We start from the raw sequence: 19994 nt of genomic DNA on the forward strand, positions 1-19994 counted from the left end.
ACCAGTAACTAAGTTCCTCTAGCTAGAGTCCTGTCCATTATCAATTTATCTCAAAGATTGAATTCCTATCCCTGAATTCCAGGCCATTAAGTGGGACCCTCACAACAGGCTGCCAGACCACAGAGATACTAGCTCTGGTACAGATGTATATCAGCACAGTCTCCGAGTGCTTATGGATCCTAGAGATACAGTCTCCCTGGTAGAACGTGATCAGCTTATTTCATCTACCCCAATTATGACCTGCCTAGGAAATCTTTCTTCCAGTAACAAGTGGATCTATATCAAATATCTGCCTCAAACTACTGAGCATGTCTAGTTTCTAACATCTTACTTCATGGAATCTCTTTTATCCTACCTTTCAGAATTCATACTTAGGAGCAAAAGTGACAGCATCTGATACTATTATCAAATATGCATAACCTGAATCTTATGAGCAAATGGACAAACTCCAACTTGATTCAGTCTATGGAATAGAAGGCATTAGGAAACTTTTTTTTCGCTCATTCAACAAAATTCTTCTTTTATTTTATATTAATCATGCAATTACTATGTACCAGAAATATTAAAAAGGTTGATCCTTCTATGTATCACCACACATAACTTTCAAATAACTCACAGTATTTAAGATGTACTTTTCAACAACCTAATACAATTTCTCAATTGGTGGTAAAAGAGGAACACTCATGATTCAAATCCCATAAACCAGAATATAAATAAGATGTCTATGATCCACAGGGTTGTAATACAGAAACTGCGGTTCATGTATTCATTGCTGAAGCTTATTCAGGAGACAGAGTGAAAAAAAAAAAAAAAAAGATGCTAAAGAATGTCTGTAGAAAAACAAAACTACCTGAAACAAATCCTGCCTCGATGTATCCAAATAACGAATTTTATAGAACATATGCTCAGAAATTCAAAGAGATATGCATCCTTTAACCTATGAAAATGATGCAATCTAATGTCAGAGTGTAGAATAATCTTTAGGACAAATGCTTTGCTACAACTATATACGACTTAATTTAAATGGGTATCTAGATAAAGAGTTCCCATTGTGGCTCAGTGGGTTAAGGAACCAAAGTTGTCTGTGTGAGGATTGGCCTTGCTAAGTGGGCTAAGGATCTGGCATTGCTGCAATGTAGGCTGAAGATGCGACTCTGATCCGGTGTTGCTCTGGCTGTGGCATAGGCCTTGGCTGATCCAACCACTAGTCTGGAAACTTCCACATGCCACAGGTGCAGCTGTAAAAAGAAAAAAATCACATCAAGATCATGGAGGAGTATGATGTGGAGCTTACCTTCTCACACAAACACAAAAAACAATAAATATCTACCCATAAAATAAATCTCACAGAACATCTACTGAATGCTGGCAGAGGACCTCAGACTTCCAAAAGGGGAAGAAAATCTCCACATAGCTGGGTAGGACAAAAGGAAAAAAAGAGAGAGAGAAAAGAAGGAATCAGGATGGAACCAACACCTCCGGGAGGGAGCTGTGAAAGGAGGAAAGGTTTCCACACACCAAGAAACCTGTGACTGGTGAGGGGCATCAGTTGGGGCAAAGGGGGCACTTCTAAGGCTTGGAGGAAAGGGCAACAGCCAGTCTAAGGAGGGGAAAGCAGGGAGAGAGCCACACAGGAGGACAGGGCAACAATGAGTAAACCTCTCCCTGAGATGCTCATCCATGGGGGCAGACAGGGGTCTTAAGTACTGAGGATGAGACTTTAGAGGTCAGACCCAGGGACCAGTATTGGCTGTAGGGAAACAGCCTGAGGCAGCTAGTGTGTTGTGCAACACAGCCAAGGGAATGCAGGAAGAGGCCTAGGCCCACCGGAGACACAAGGCATCATTTGGGGAAAGTGCATCATTTTGGGGAAAGGGTTACCATAGGAACTTCTTTTTCTGTGCTCCTGGGCTCTCAGGCAGGTGGGGAACCACTTGCATGTGCTATGGGGGCAGGCATAAGCTGCAGCAGCCATCTCAGACTTTAGACGGTGGAAAGAGTCGACTGCCAAAAAGGGCCTCGTGACGAGGCATCACCAAACAACCATTGCCTTCCCAGGAGTGGACACGGTCTGTTGCCGCTGTCACTACCGTTCACAAGGGCCCTGTGATCTGATGCTTCTCTGAGAGTGTGTGTGCCCCACCACTGCCACCGCTAAGGCTCCCGCAACCAGGAGCACACATGGCCTGCACCTGCTTGGCACCCTTATGAAAAGCCCTGTGACTGGGCACTGACTGACACTGTCATCTCCCTGGGGGTCACTGCAACTGGGCACTGCCCACTGCCCTCACCTCCCCAGGAATATGGGTGACTGGTGCTGCAAGCCACCCCCCCCCCAACGTCCTTAAGACTTCACATGGGCCATGTACCCACACACCACATATCAAGGGGATAATACACTGCATATGCTGAAGAAAGAGAAAGCAAGCATCCAAACAAAAAGCAGTCCCTTGTGAGTAGACCCACACAAGCTACCCAGGGACATTCCCGCATATAAAAAGCCCTACAGGACTAACAGGTAAATATTTCCTCTAAATTCACAGAGTAAAAATACAGAAGCAAAAAGAAGAAGCAGAGAAACCAATTCCAGTTAAAAGAACAGGAGAATTCCACTAAAGGGGCAAACAATGAAACAGATCTCTTGAGTGTAATACACATCAAATTTAAAAAGGAAGTCATGAAAATACTGAAGGAATTAAGAAAATCTACAAAAATGCAAATTAGGGAGTTTCCATTGTGGCTCAGTGGTTAACGAACCCACCTAGCATCCATGAGGATGCGGGTTTGATCCCTGGCCTTGCTTAGTGGGTTACAGATATGGAGTTGCAGTGAGCTGTGGTGTAGGTCGCAGACACGGCTCAGATCCTGCGTTGCTGTGGTTCTGGCATAGGCCAGATGCTACAGCTCCGATTCGACTGCTAGCCTGGGAACCTCCATATGCCACTGATATGGTCCTAAAAGACAAAAAGACAAAAAAAGAAAAAAGAAAGAAAAAGGAAATTCGAATCATTGGAAAAAGGAAACAGAAACTATAAAGAGGAGACAAGAAAAATTAGAAAATTCATTTGTTGAAATGACAGCTATGCTGAAGGCAATGACAGCAAAACGAATATTCCAGAGGAACAAATAAGTGACTTGGAAATAGAATAATAGAAATCATCCAATTAAGAGAGCTGACAGAAAGCCAAATGAAAAAAAAAAAAAAAATGAAGGTAATATAAGAGATCTGTGGGATAAAAGTATGTTAATCTATGCTTAAAAGGGATTCCAGAAGAAGAAAGAGAAATGTAGATTGCAAATGTATTTGAAGAAATTATGGCTGAAAACTTCCAAAATCTCAAGAAAGAAACAGATACCCAGATATACGAAGCACAGAGAAGCACAGAGTGTCCCAAACAAGATGAACCCAAAGAGACCTACACCAATACAAATTATAATAAAAACAGCAAAAATTAAACATAAAGAGAGGATTCTAGAGATAGCCAAGAAATAAGGAGTTAATTACAAGGAAACCCCCATAAGGCTATCAGCAGTTTACTCTAGAAAAATACTGTAGGTCAGAAGGGAGTGAGAAGATATATTCAAAGATCTGAAAAGGAAAAATATGCAACCTAAATACTCTACCCAGCAAGAATATCATTTAGAATACAAGGAGAAATAAACAATTTCTCAGAGAAGCAAAAACTAAAACAATATGGCAATACTAAACTTATTCAAAAAGAAATACTGAAAGGTCTCCTCTAAAAAGAAAAGGGAGTTCCTGCTTATGGGACAACAGGTTAGAGATCCACAGTTGCTGCAGCTTCCGTGTAGGTCACAACTGTGGTCTGGATTCGATCCCTGGCCCAGAAACTTCCATGTGCTGCAAATACAGCCAAAAAATAAATAAATTTTAAAAATGAAAAAAAGAAAAAGGCATAGGGAGGAAAAAAATCAAAGTTGGAAAGTAATCACTTAAATAAGACAGTACAGATCAAAATGGAAAAAAAGGAAACCTACTGGTGAAAGTAATGATGAACACAAGGGATATAAATAAACATGAAATATTAAGAAAAGTCATCAAAATCACAAAATGTGGAGAAGGAAAGGAAGAAAATCTAGACTATTTTATGCAGAATGTGTTGAAACTATATGACTATCACTCTAAAGCAATCCAATATAGGAAGGGGTTAACATACTTGAAAAAACAAAAGGGCAACCACAAGTCCAAAACATACAATAGATTCAGAAACCAAAAAGAAGGGAATACAAGCATAAAATGAAAGGAAATCATCAAACAACAAAAAGAGAAAGGAACAAATTAGAAACGTAAAATCAACTGGAAAACAAGGTTTTAAATAGCAATACATATGTATGAATAGTAACTTTAAATGACAAAGGAATAAAGCTCAAATCACAAAGTACAAAGTGGCAGACTAGACTGAAAAAACAAGAACCTACAATGCAGATTACAAGAGACTTAATTTAGGGCAAAAGAAACCCATAGATTGAAAGTGATGATATGGAAAAAGGTATTTCATGAAAACAGAAATGGTAAGAAACTGGGAGTCACAATACTCATATCAGACAAAACAGATTTTAAAGCAAAACCCATAAGGGAGAAGGACGCTGTATAGTAAAAACAAAGAATCAATACAAGAAAAGGACTTCAAGCTCAGCAACATGCACGTATGTACCTAATATAGAAGCTCCCAAATACATAAAACAAACACTAGCAGACAGGAAGAGAGAAACAGATGGGAATGCAATAACAGGAGACTTTTACATCCCACTCACATCAATGGACATATTTTCTAGACAGAAAATCACTAAGGAAATAGACATCCTATATGATACAATAAAACAGACCTAGTTGTTATCTTCAGGATACTGAATCTTTCCAAGTACACATGGAACATTCTCTAGTACTGACCACATATCAGGGCACAAAACTAACCTTAACAAACATAAGAGTATAAAAGTTACTTCAAGCATTATCTGTGATACAACAGCATGAAACTAGAAATCAACAACAGGAAAAGAAATGAGAAAAAATGATTACATGGAGACTATGAATATGCTACTAAAAAAACCAATGGGTCAATGAGGAATTCAAAAAGGAAATTAAGAAATACCTTGAGGAGTTCCCGTCGTGGCGCAGTGGTTGATGAATCCAACTAGAAACCATGAGGTTGCGGGTTCGATCCCTGCCCTTGCTCAGTGGGTTAACGATCCGGCGTTGCTGTGAGCTGTGGTGTAGGTCGCAGATGCGGCTCGGATCCCGCGTTGCTGTGGCTCTGGCATAGGCTGGCGGCTGCAGCTCCGATTCGACCCCTAGCCTGGGAACCTCCATATGCCGAGGGAGCGGCCCAAGAAATGGCAAAAAAAAAAAAAAAAACCTTGAGACAATCAAGAAGGAAATCACAATCATACAAGATCTGTGGAATGCCACTAAAGCATTAGAGAGAAGTTTACAATGATACAAGCCTTTCTCAAAAAAACAAGAAATAATCTATCACCTAAATGAACTAGAAAAAAGAAGAACAAACAAAACTTAAAGTCAGTTGAATGAAGGAAATCATAAAGATCAGAGAGAAAATCAATAAAATAGAGATTTAAAAAATAGGGGGAAAAATCAATAAAATTGAGAGCTGGTTCCCTGACAGGGTAGACAAAATTAACAAACTCTGGCCAGACTTACCAAAAAGAAGAGAGACAGAATCCAAATAGTTGAAATAAGAAATAAAAAAGGCGAAATCTCAACAGATATCCCAGAACGAAAAAAACCAGAAGAGAATACTATGAACAATTGTGTGCCAACAAATTTAACAACCTAGAAGAAACAGACAACTTTCTAGAAACATATGGCCCACCAAAATTGAATCAAGAATAAATAAATAATTAGAACAGACTGATCACTAAAAATAAAACTGAATAAATAATTTTTTTTTTGGTCTTTTTGTCTTTTGTTGTTGTTGTTGTTGCTATTTCTTGGGCCGCTCCCGCGGCATATGGAGGTTCCCAGGCTAGGGGTCGAATCGGAGCTGCAGCCACCGGCCTACGCCAGAGCCACAGCAACGCGGGATCCGAGCCGAGTCTGCGACCTACACCACAGCTCACGGCAACACCGGATCGTTAACCCACTGAGCAAGGGCAGGGACCGAACCCGCAACCTCATGGTTCCTAGTCGGATTCATTAACCATTGCACCACGACGGGAACTCCTAATTTTTAAAAATTCCCTACAAATAAAGGTCCAAGACCAGATGGCTTCACAGGCAAATTCTACCAAACATATAAAGAACATCTACTAATCTTTTCTTTCAGAAGTATGAAGAAGAAGGAAGACTCCCAAAGACATCCTATGAAGCCATCATCACCACAACAGCAGAACATCAAAGATGCTACCGGAAAAGAAATTTAAAAATCTGTATCTTTGATGGAATATAGATATAAAAATTCTCAACAAAAATTTAGCCAACTGAATCCAACACATAAAAACGATCATACACCACGACCAAGTGGGATTCATCCCAGGTTAACAAATACCTTTCAACACACACAAATAAATCAATGTAATTACACCACATTAGCAAAAAGAAAAGTCAACAACCACATGATCAGCAAAACAGATGCAGAAAAAGCATTTGACAAAATTCAACATCCATTCATGATAAAAAATCTTACCAAAGTGAGTACATAGGGAACATATCTCAACAAAATAAAAGGCATTTACAACAAAGCCATAGCCAATATACTACTCAACACAGAAAAACTGAAAGCCTTCCTGCTAAAATCTGAAAAATAGTTACTAGAAGTAACTATATACCAATAACATGATATAGAAGAAATGGACAAATAAATTTTTTTAGAAAGGTACTATCTTCCAAGACTGAACCAGGAAGAAACAGAAAAGATGAATGAGCCAATCCTAAGTACTGAAATTGAAACTGTGATTTAAAAGCTTTCAACAAACAAAAATCCAGGACAGAATGGCTTCACAGGCAAATGCTATGAAACATTTAGAGAAGAGTTAACCTATTCTTCTGAAACTCTTCCAAAAAACTGAATAGGAAGGAACACTCCCAAACTCATTCTACGAGGCTATTATCACCCTGATAACAAAACAAGACAAAGTTTTCATACACAAAAAGAAAATTACAGGCCAGTAACACTGATGAACATAGATGCAAAATTTTGCAACAAGATACTAGCAAACCAAATCCAGCAATACGTTAAAAGGATCATACACTATGATCAAGTGGGATTTATTCCAGGGATGCAAGGATTTTTCAATATCTGCAAATCAATCAATGTGATAAACCACATTAACAAACTGAAGAATAAAAATATGATTGTCTCAATAGATGCAGAGAAAGCTTTTGACAAAATCCAACACCATTTCTGATAAAAGCCTTCCAGAAAGTAGGCATAGAGGAAACCTACCTCAACATATTAAAGGCCATATATGACAAACCCACAGCTAACACCATTCTCAACAGTGAAAGTTTACAGAATTCTCACTAAGATCAGGAAAAAGAAAAGGATGTCCTCTCTTGCCACTTTTTTTTTTAAACATAGTTTTGGAAGTCCTAGCCACTGCAATCAGAGAAAAAAAGAAAAAGAATCCAAATTAGCAGGGAAGAAGTAAAACTACCCTGCAAATGACGTACTATACAAAGACAATCCTAAGGACGCTACCAGAAAATTGTTACAGTTCAGCAATGAATTTCATAAAGCTGTGGGATACAAAATTAATAAACAGAAATCTATTACATTTCTATAAGCTACCAATGAAAGGTAAGAATGAGAAACTAGAGATACAATCTCATCTACCACTACACCAAGAAGAATAAAATAACCAGGAATAAATTTCTACCTAAAGAGACAAAAGACCTGTACTCTGAAAACTATAAGATGCTGCTGAAATTGACAGATCTCTGTAAACCAGTTATGATGGAAAAAAAATAAAAATCATTAAAAAAAATAAACTAAAATCCCCCCCCCCCCAAATAAGATGCTGATGAAAGAAATCAAAGGTGACACAAACAGATGGAAAGACATAACATGCTCTTGGATTGGAAGAATCAATATTGTCAAAACAACTATACTATCCAAAGCAATCTACAGATTCAATGCAATCCCTATCAAATTACCAAGGATATTTTTCACAGAACTAGGACAAAATATTTTAAAGCTTGTTTGGAAGCACAAAAGACCCAGAATAGCCAGAGCCATCCTAAGAAAGAAAAATGGAGCTGGAGGAATCAGGATCCCTGACTTCAGACTATACTGCAAAGCTACAGTCATCAAACATGTATGGTACTGGAACAAAAACAGAAATACTAATCAATGCAACAGGATAGAAAGCACAGAAATAAACCCACACACCTATGGTCAACTCACCTATGACAAAGGAGGCAAGAATATATAATGTAGAAAAAAAAGACTCTTAAAAAACTGGTGCTAGGACAACTGGGCAGCTACCTGTAAAAAAAATGAAATGAGAGCCCTCTCTAACACCAAAAACAAAAATGAACTCTAAATGGATTAAATGCCTAACCATAAGACCAGATACCATAAAACATAAGTTGAACATATTGCTGAGCAGCACTACTCACAATAGCCAAGAAATGGAAACAACCTAAACGTCTGTCAACAGTTAATGGATTAAGATGTGGTAAAAATACACAATGGAATACTACTCAGCCACAGTAAAGAAAGAAATAATGCCATTCAGAGCAACATGGGTGCAACTAATGACGACCATACTTAGTGAAGCAAGTCAAAGAGAAAGACGAATACCATATATCACATCACTTACTAGTGGGATCTAAAATATAACACAAATGAACCTGTCAACAAAAGAGATATAGATTGAAGGACATAGAAAACAGATGTGTGGCTGCCAAGGGGTGGGGTGGGGTCCGGTCGGTGGGTGTGGATGGTCTTCTGAAGTGAGTTGATACAAACTATTACATTTATAAAGGCTAAATAACAATGTCCTACTGTGGAGTTCCCTTTGTGGTGCAGCGGAAAGGAATCTGACTAGCAACCATGAGGTTGTGGATTTAATCCCTGGCCTCGCTCAGCAGGTTAAGGATTCAGCATTGCCATGAGCTGTGGTGTACGTCGCAGATGTGGCTCAGATCCCATGTTGCTGTGGCTGTGGTGAAGGCCAGTGGATACAGCTCTGATTTGACCCCTAGGCTGGGAACCTCCATATGCCATGGATATGGTCCTAAAAAGACAAAAAAAGAAAAGAAAACAAACAAAAAAACACCTACTGTATAGCACAGGGAATTATATCCAATCTCCTGATACAGACCATGATGAAAAAGAATATAAAAAAGAATGTATCCTACAGTATGACCGAGTCACTTTGTTGTACAGCAGAAACTGACAAAACACTGTAAATCAATTTTACTTTAATACAAAAAATTTTTAATGTGTGTCTACACTTCTGTAAACTGTTTTAAGTAAAAGTTGGTATTGTATGAGATTGTACAAAATTACTCTATCCCAAAAGCTCTGCATAGGATAAACTGCAGTCTAAATGTGCAATAACATTTCTTCAAACTTTTTCTAAACTTTGCGTCTTACCTGAATTTATTCATAAGCAATCAATGTGAAATAACTGCTACTCTTTCACAAATAATGTACATACACATATTTGGGATAGCTTAATACAAAATCTCTATATATAATTATGAGAAAAACAGAAACACAAACAACTACAATGTAATATAATAAACTAAAGTTTAAAAACACATGGAAATTCAGTTGAAGGTAAGTGCTGGAAGGGTTCTATGAAGAGAAAAATAATTTCCAGTGATTGGTAACCAGAGGAAGTTGCATATAAACGATGAGCTTAAAGCTGGGACTTAATGAATTAAGATTAGTAAAATTATTAGGATTAGCATTAATAGAATTTAGGAAACAAGGATTCCAGAAAGAAAACATCATGAGCTAAGATGTAGAAGTGGAAAAGCACAAGTCACATGTAGGACTAAAGAGATATAACAAATGGAATAAAAGTGAATAAAAGGGAAAGAGTAGAAAAACAAACTAGAGTTATAAGAACATGCCCCATAACAAAAAGGGGTTTCTTGCTATTTGAACAAGTTACTTACAAGTCAACCTGGCAATATTAAAAAAGATAGGATGAAAAAGGGAAATGACTAAATTGCAAGAAGATAACAGTACAGATTCCTATAAAGTGAGGCCTAAAGAAAAGAACTTGGGAAATGTAAAAGGGACATATGTATAAGATATTATGAAATAAAAATTCAGAGATTTGAAATCTCATTAGATATAGGAGAGATGGGAAGGGACTTGGGATAAGAAATTAAAGAGTGAATCATATTTTAATTCTAGATTCCTGGAAAAATTATGGTATCTTTTTTACTTTGCCTTTTTTTTTTTTCAGGACCACACCCACAGCACATGGAGGTTCCCAGGCTAGGGGTCAAATTGGAGCTGTAGCTGCTGGCCTACACCACAGTCACAGCAACACGGGACCCAAGCCACATCTGTGACCTATACCACAGCTCACAGCAACACTGAATCCTTAACCCGATGAGCAAGGCCAGGGATCAAACCCGCGTCCTCATGGATGCTAGTCAGATTCGTTCCTGCTGAGCCATGATAGGAACTCCAAATTACGGTACCTTTTTAGCAAAATCAAGGAAGTCAGAACTAAAAGCTAAACTGTAGAAGAAATGTTAAATGAAAAAAAATTTGAATAAGACAACTAAGCTAGTCTGAGAAAGAAAACAATACATGTTTAACTGATCAACACATTTCCAAAAGTGATCATAAACATATGCAGGCTTAAGCCACAAAAACTACTTTTAGGAGATTTTTATGTCTTATAAAAATAAAAGTAACGAGTTCCCATCATGGCACAGAAGTAACAAACCCAACTAGTATCCATGAGTACACATGTTCAATCCCTGGCCTCGCTCAGTGGGTTAAGGATCTGGCATTGCCATGAGCTGTGGTATAAGTCACAGACGTGGCTTGGATAGAGCATAGCTGTGGCGCAGGCCAGCAGCTAAAGCTCTGATTCAACCCCTAGCCCTGGGAACTTTCAAATGCTGCAAGAGCAGCCCTGAAAAGACAAAAAAAAAAAAAAAGAAAGGAAAAATGAAAGTTAAAAAAAAAAGTGATATGCAAAGTGACCAATAGTCAATTCAGAAAAGAAATACAAATGATCAATATTTAGAATATACTGATGAAATGTTACAGCACTTAAAAATTTGAAAAGATTTGGAGTTCCCATCATGGCTCAGTGGATAACGAATCCGACTAAGAACCATGAGGTCGCGGGTTCGATCCCTGGGCTTGTTCAGTGGGTTAAGGATCTGGCACTGCCTTGAGCTGTGGTGCAGGTGGCAGACGAGGCTCGGATCCTGCAATGCTGTGGCTGTGGCATAGGCCTGCGGCTACAGCTCTGATTAGACCCCTAGCCTGGGAACCTCCACATGCTGCAAGAGCAGCCCTAGAAAAGCCAAAAAGACCCCAAAAAAAAAAAAATAGAAAAGATTTAACAATCAGTATATACAATGGTAAGGTTGGTAATGCCATATAAATAGCTGTGTGAAAGGCATCTGACTATATGCATCAGAACTTTCAAAACATTTGGCATATCTTTTGACTACTCAACTCTACTTTTAAGAATTTAAGATAAAAGTATCTAAGGTTCTAGAGCAAAATTTGTTAATTTTTACAAGTAAATTCACCCAATTTCCTTCTTATACTCATTGTTAGTATTTTTTTTTTTGTGTATGCTATGCTCCATCTTCTTTCTACATGTAGGAATATTTATATATATATATATTTAGGAATATTTATATATATATTTAGGAATATTTATATATATATATATTTAGGAATATTTATATATATATATATATATATAAAGTGAAAACTGTATCATTTTATTTACCTCACCTACCATAAAAAATAATGCTGAGAATGTATATGGTGGTTCTCACTTAAATAGAACAAAGAGAACAAAACTCTTAATAAAACATTAAACCAGATACTGGAATTCCCGTTGTGGCGCAGCAGAAACAAATCAGACTAGGAACCATGAGGCTGCAGGTTCAATCCCTGGCCTTGCTCAGTGGGTTAAAGATCCGGCATTGCCATGAGCTGTGGTGTATGCAGGTCGCAGATGAAGCTCAGATCTGGTATTGCTGTGGCTATGGCATAGGCCGGCAGCTGTAGCTTGATTAGGCCCCTAGCCTAGGAACCGCCATATGCCGCAAGTGCGGCCTAGAAAAGCAAAAAAAAAAAAAAAAAAAAAAAAAAAAATTAAACCAGATACTAAGATAAGTGCGATTACAGATGTGTTCATTTATAAGACAACTAAAAGCAACATAAAATCTAAGACTGGATCCAAAATCAAGAGAAAAAAAAATTTTTTCTTTTGCTCAGGGCATTATTGGGATATTGGGCAAAATCTGAATAAAGTATGTGGAGATAAGGTTGGTATTATATCAATATTATTTTCCCAGTTTTCAAACTTGTACTGCACTTGTATAGGAGAATATCTTTGATTTTAAGGAAACGTATACTAATACATTAGGTGTAAAGTGTCATGTCTGCAACCTACTCTCAAGGAGTTAAAAAATTATAATTGGTATAATTTATTTGTGTGTGTATATATATATATATATAGAGAGAGAGAAATATGATAAAGCAAATGTAGTAACATGCTAACATTTGGACAATCTGCATGAAGCATCCACATAGGAATTCTCTGTAGAATTCTTGGAACTCCTCTGTGTCTGAAATTATCTCAAAACGAAAAATAATTTAAACTCAAGGAAGGAAAAAATCAATGATTTAACAAAATTAAACACCATTCATTCATTCAATAATCACTAGTATACGAACCAGATAAAAATCCCTAACTTTATGCAACTTATCTTCCAGCAGGAGAAGACAAACAATAAGTAAATAAGCAAAGGATATACTATGTTATATGGCAACAAGTCCTATGAAGAGGGGAAATCACACACACACGAAGGGTAGGAAAGAACATATGCAGTTCTAGATTCCATCCTTAAGGAAGGCCTGAATGAGAAGATGACACAGGGCCCTGAGACAAGGAGCACACTGATAGGTTTCTGCTAAAGCATGCAACAGTGACTTAATCAATTCTGTAGTTAAAAAAAAAAAAAATTGATGCAATTTGCAAATCAATTGGACAGGATTTGTTGATAATTTTAAAGAAAGACTGAAAGATGGTAACATGGTTTATACCCTGAGCAAACAGAGGTATGAAGTTGCCATTACGGCAAAGAGGTGAGTAGAGGATAGGAAGCGTGAGAGTTTAGTTTTTCAAACATCTTAGGCCCATTAAATATCCAAATAAAAATTCTCAATGGGGATTTGGATATGAGTCTGGAGTCCAGGGGTAAAGTCCAAGCTGGAAACATAAATCTGGGTGACATAAGCTTAGAGAAGCTTAAAGTCATGAGATTGGATCTGATCACCAAGAGAATATTGTGTAGACAGATAAGATGATGTCCATTATTTGCTAAAAAAACCTACAGGGTTAGGAGAGGGAGGAAGTGGGGAGAGTGAGAGACAGGGAGAGGGAGAAGAATAATTTGTTCAGATACCATACTCATTTGGGTAGAGAGCTATAATAATAACAAATATAAAATAGGACATTTACAAATAAGAATGGTTTAATAAAAAACAAAAGTCTCTGAAATAACAGTATACTGAAAAGATTTACCAAAAACAAGATATCCCCTAAGAATTTAGAAATAATGAAAATAATACTTTTCAAAACAGAAGTACTTATACTATTTGCTTTCATTTGATTGAGTAAATAAAACCAGAGATCCATGAAGTACTCTCAAAAAGTATAAATAGTATTAAAATAGCTAAACAAAGAGAGTATCAATCAATATTTAGAATTGTTCAAAATGGAGCCAGTTGATAGAAAATGTCCAAGCCATCTTCAGAACAGATACTGTGGCATAACTCTGATCATTCTGATAACTTATACCTCTCAATTAACAGTTTGGCATTCTGGCATTCTTAAGAGAAAGAGTTAGCAGTTAGGCTATGAATTTAAATCCTAGCTTTGCTACTTCTGAGATGTGACCTTAGGCAAAATACCACCTTCTGTTTTTGTTTTCTACTTTGCAAACTGCGTATAAGATCTATTTCATAGCATCAGTGTGAGGATTAAATGACTTAAAAAGTATTATTAGCTCAGTGTAAAACCCAGAAAGTTCTGTTTCCAGGATCAAGAAATGGGCCTGAGTCAGGCGGAAGTCAGACAGCCAAATGAACTAGTAAGTGTGAAAATACAGACTAAAGTCTAACACAAGTCTCGAGAATGCCGGTCGACATTTTTTGAATTCTATAAACATGGGATGAACGTGTACTATTTACTTGCTAATTATGCAGTAACAATTTCACTAAAAGTACAATTGTATTTCTAACCACAAAAGAGCTAAACATTTGGATACACAAACTCCTTTTCATAAAGGAAAACAAAATACTACAGAAATACAACCGTAGATAAGTCAAAATTAAATAGGTTCTAAAGAATAATATGACAGCCTTCCGAAGAAGTGATAAATTCTCTTTAGGGGGAAAAAAGGCTTTCTTGAAGAAAATAGCACATTATTTGAATCTTTAAGAATTTTAATTTGAGGGGAACAAATTCACGAAAGTAATCACGTGGGCAGTTTATTCTACTACTTTATAGAAGGTTTACTTTTATTTCCAACTTTGTACCTGGAATCTATGAATTCCAGAGAAAGCAGTATAACTAGCCTTAGAAAATGTAACTTGTCTTAGAAAAATCACATAGTAATAAGAACTAGAACAGACTCCAGCTTCTCAAATGCAAAACTGTTTCACCTTTTCTAAAATGTTTTTGGTAAGGAATATTGTTCCATCAAATACTACAAAATTAAGAAGCATTATAAAGAGGAATTACAATACATGTCTTTTCCTCCACAATTTTTCCCCTTTAAATAAATGTGGAGGATAAAACGAGTGTAGAGAAAAGTGCAGAAGTCGTCCTTCTATCCCTTTTTTTAATTAGATTTTCCTGGGAAAGTAAAAGGTATGGTGTTTCACGCCATTAGTTTCAATGAAGCTAATTAAAAATTATGGCAACCAAATAAATACTGACGGAACAGGACTAATATAAAAAATTAAGTCGATAAATAACATAATCATAAGCTGCAATAGGTAGACCATGATTCAAACTGACAAACTATATTTTCTAAAAGATAATATTTATGATTATAAACTTTATTATTTGGTGATGCTAATAAAATACTATTACCTTGCATTGTGACACAGATTTGGGGTGATGTTTATAAAAGAAAAAAAAAAGGCCCTATTACAGATATATTCTGATATATTTGAAAATGAAATTATATCTAGAATGATCTTCAAAAATAACATAGGAAAGAATGTTTTATCTGGATGGACAGATAAAACAAGATTAGCCATGACTTGATAACTGCTGTAGCTGGATAACAGTTATATGGAAGGTTTTTTATAATATTATGCCTCCTATAAAAGGAGGCTAAAATTTTCCTTAATAAGAAATTCTCTAAAATAAAACTTGAAAATTGCTAACAGCAAATAACATCATACAGTGAATGTACTAGCATTAACTCACTGACACACTGTCTCTGCCAATCTATGCCACCTTCAGTTAAATGATGACTAGTTTACTCAAAATACATAAAGATATCTCTCACAGTAAGGACACCTAGCTTTTCTAAACTTTATAATCATGTACAATGAGAATATATCTGAGACTAGACCCAAATACTACCAAAGTGTATATACTTAAGAGCTCACAAGAAATCAGAGTTATATCTAAAAATAACAGGGAAAACATAAATATACTTCATTTCATGTTGATCTTCTCTATGCAGTCACAGAGACCACCATTTATTTACAAGAGAAACACTGAAAGCAAAAAATATATAACTAATTTCCTTTTCCCAAGCCAACTTATGCAGCAAGATTTCCAAAAATTTCTAACATGTCACGGATTTTAAAAAGCATTAACAGTACTAGAATTAACAAAGAGCTCATATCAAGCCCCTTTACTTGGTAACCATTGCAGGAAAAAAGAAGATTAAGTATATGCATACCGGAGGCCGGCCAGGTCGACCCCTTTTTCTTTTTCCTTTGACTTCTGTTTCTTCAAGTTCGCTGCCAGCATCAGAATGGGCAGTAGTTTCATTAGTTGAATCCCTAGGAAATACGTTTATTTTAGTGAACAAATTAATAATATATACATAAAAATAACACAGTGCAATTCTGTTCCACAATCTTCCTTACCTCTGGCTATACATGGCTGATTAGAAGTGGTTTATAGTTCCACTTTAAGAAAAAGTCTTAAGCAAACTGAAAGTCTTGACTAACATAACACTAAATAAATGATTTGCCAAATAGAGAAATAAAGAGAAGGAAATGACTGTGGAAATGGCAGCCACTATACAAAATAAAAATACAAAATACAATCACAAAAACTAATTCTTCAATATAAAAAGATAAAGGGTTGGAGGAATTTTATTCATTTTATAAAATAAATGAAAGTGTGCTGGTAAATGTGTAACAACTGGCACTTCAAAAAACATACGCACATAAATTATTAAAAATGCTACCAATATAAAGGATGCATAACACAATTTACAAACAATAAAATGCACAACATTCTTTACTGTAAATTCTATGCAGCTAAGTGATTCATAGAAAAGGATTTTGATAACTGTGCCAAAATTCTGTATTCATAGCTAACCTATGGCTGCAAATGAGGAACAAATACGGTTTTGACATGAAAGATAGTTGATATCCTTGTTCACTTAAATGAACAAAATCCAAGTGAAATGACAAAGACATTTGTCGGAACTCCACTCATTGGTCAATGGTGTGAGCAACTTCTTTACTGAATTGAGTATGTAACAGTTCTTGAACACTAGAAGGATACTTTCTCAATTTTCTGTAGTATCATAATATAATGACTGCAGATCTGATACACCTTTAACTTTAATCAACATCGTTAATAATTTCTCCATCACTTTACTGAGTCCAGAGACAAACAACAAAACAATAAACTGAGCCCTGATTTACAGTGTTTGATGATTTTCATAATGTGAATACTCCTACCACAGGCAGATTCAAACTGCCAAAGTGACATCACCAAATACAGAATGGAAGTAATTAACAGGAGTAGCACACTGGTGGCTCACAGGATTAGGAATCTGCTGTTGTCACTGATATGGCTTGGGTTACTGCTGTGGTATGGGTTAGATCCCAGGCAGGGGAACTTCCATGTGACTCAGGCATGGGCGGGGTGGGGGATATTTCCACCATATAGACACAAGAGTAGTAAATAAAACCTCAAAAGCAAAGAAAACAGTAACATGTAAAATAATTAGGAAGTGGTAAGTTTTAAGTATTTTACTTTTATTTTTAATATGATTTATTTAATTTTAAGTATATATAATTTAACTTCTTATATTGGCTATGTTACACTTAAACAGGTCAAAAAATCCCTAGAAATTTAATATTCAGCTCTCCAGGTCAAAACAGGGTGGACCCAGCACGACACTAAAAAGGTATATAGACAGTATTAACAAAAACCTCTATGCTAAATTCTATACTAGTAACTGTATAAAGAACCTGCATAAAACTGCAAATTGCAGGAAGGGTAAAAAGCAAATGATAAGCTCAACTCACAACTTAAAATTTTTCAAACTGCTCCACCGAAGGTTTAGTTTATTCCCTCTTTGTGTTGATTCCTCAAGCTCATGCTGCTCTTTGCTCTTTATACTACTGTTTCTTGGAGATCTCACCCATTTGATGTGTAACATTTATGCAAATGGAATGACTCAGGTATATTATCAATAGACCTGAGTATCTGCAATTTAAGATTTTTACCTGTATGTATAACATGCTCCTTTGAATGTCACCTTCAATTCACCAAATATCATATATAAAAATAAGTCCAAAACTGACTTATTTTTAGTTTTTGGCTCATGGCAATGCTATTAGTCAACCAACTCAGTTAATGCCCAAGTGTGCTTTGTATATACATTTATTACTCAAATTCCTAGAATCACACTGATCTTCCTCTTATATATCCATTAAAGTCCTCACGAGCTGTCCTTTGTATATTAATTTGCTCTCATTCTTTTTCTGATATTACCATAATCACAATTTAATGAATTAATTTCAACTTATCTCCCTGCTTCTACTATTTCTCTTTTCCAAAGCCATTCTATGCACTGTAAATAATATTATTCTATCATGTCCCTTTCCCTGCTTGCAAATCTTCAAAGGTAAACAGGTTATTTAAAACTGTAAATAATGGAGTTCCCATCGTGGTGCAGTGGAAACAAAGCTGACTAGGAACCATGAGGTTGAGGGTTCGACCCCTGGACTTGCTCTGGGTTAAGCATCCAACAATGCCATGAGCTGTGTGGTGTAGGTTACAGATGCTGCTCGGATCTTGCATTGCTGTGGCTATGGCATAGGCCGGTGGCTGTAGCTCCTACTGGACCCCTAGCCTGGGAATCTCCATGTGCCACGGGAGCAGCCCCCCACCCTGCAAAAAATAAATATAAATTATACTGACCTAGTTTAAGGGTCACCAAACATTTTCTTAAAGGGCTATATAGCAAATATCTCAGACTTAAGGGTCTTCAGGTCTCTGTATTTACTACTCTACTCACCATAGCATGAATGCAGCCATATACAATATGTAAATGAATGAATGGATGTGGCTGTGTTGCAATAATATTTATAAAAACAGGCTTCTGAAGACAAGCAGTAGTTTGTCAATCACTGATCTAGTTGACCTTATTCACCTCTACTAAAGAATAAGAAATCAACTACTTTTTCTCATAGACTCCAAATAGACTGTTTAGTATATACAGTATGTGCTAGTTTATATACATTATCTAGTATAAATATGCACAAAACCTTGTAAGAAGACATACTGTTATCCTGATTTTACAGCTGAGGAAGCGAAAGATCCAAAAACCTGATAATCTTGTCAATATTCACACAACTAGTAAATGGTAGAGTCCATTTAGATCTCAAGGTAAACTTGAATTCTCTATCTACATGTCCGGATACTAGAACACAAATATTAGATTTTGTATTTCTCTTGTGTGCAAGGAATACACTCACGCTTTTGATGCTCTTAAAGAAATCTCCAGGCAACTGCAAGAGCAGGTTGGTTCTAACATCTAACATGTGACCCATTAGTGAAACTAATTTATTCTTGTGCAATATAGTTTAATGACAAAAGAAAAAAGATGTTTTCTAATTCTGCAAACTTCAGCCAGCTTAGAATGTGACAACTCTTACCAGCAAATAACATACTCTAATTAGTATGTGTACATATATTTATTAGAATATATGATATGCAAATTTTTGTTTTTTAATTTCAAGCAAAAGAAGATACAAAAATACAAGGAGGAGTTTTACTTCATTATACCCTAACTCTGAATCTCAATCTGCAGAACAACATTATTAACAGTTTGAATAATACTGTCATAAATAGTTATGTTTTGGCATATAAAACATAAAACAATATCTACATTTTAATTTTAAAATTTAAATTAATAGGAATTTTCCATACAAATATATAGGATTCCTGAATGGTATTCCATAATATGTATGAAATTTATTTAATTACTTTCCTATCTATGAGAATTTAGATAGTCTCTAGTTTTGAACTTCTATATCAAGAGCTGAAACAACTGTCCTTGCACATTAACTCTTATAACACAACAACAAATATCTTATTCTAGAATAGACACAGAATGCTGCTGGATCAAGAGGTATGCAAATTCAAACTTAAAGCAACTGCTCTACAAAAACCCTACAAATGACTAGGGTTCACATTTATAACACTATTGTACATAAATGAAGACAATGGAGGAATCAGATCAAAAGCTCTCAAAATTCTTAATTTAAGACTTAGCAGGTCCCAGTATG

General features: G+C 36.2%; 1 protein-coding gene across 1 annotated transcript in view; it reads right to left on the minus strand.

The window, feature by feature from the left end:
• The window catches only part of STAG1 (stromal antigen 1), a 415995-nt gene that overhangs the window by 264013 nt on the left and 131988 nt on the right, over positions 1-19994 (minus strand). Inside the window, exon 3 of the mRNA XM_047782999.1 lies at positions 16136-16238. Within this exon, the coding sequence (XP_047638955.1) occupies positions 16136-16238 (103 nt within the window). The remainder of the gene's footprint in view (positions 1-16135; positions 16239-19994) is intronic.

The sequence above is a fragment of the Phacochoerus africanus genome, chromosome 1, assembly GCF_016906955.1.
Source record: "Phacochoerus africanus isolate WHEZ1 chromosome 1, ROS_Pafr_v1, whole genome shotgun sequence".
Lineage (NCBI taxonomy): Eukaryota > Metazoa > Chordata > Mammalia > Artiodactyla > Suidae > Phacochoerus > Phacochoerus africanus.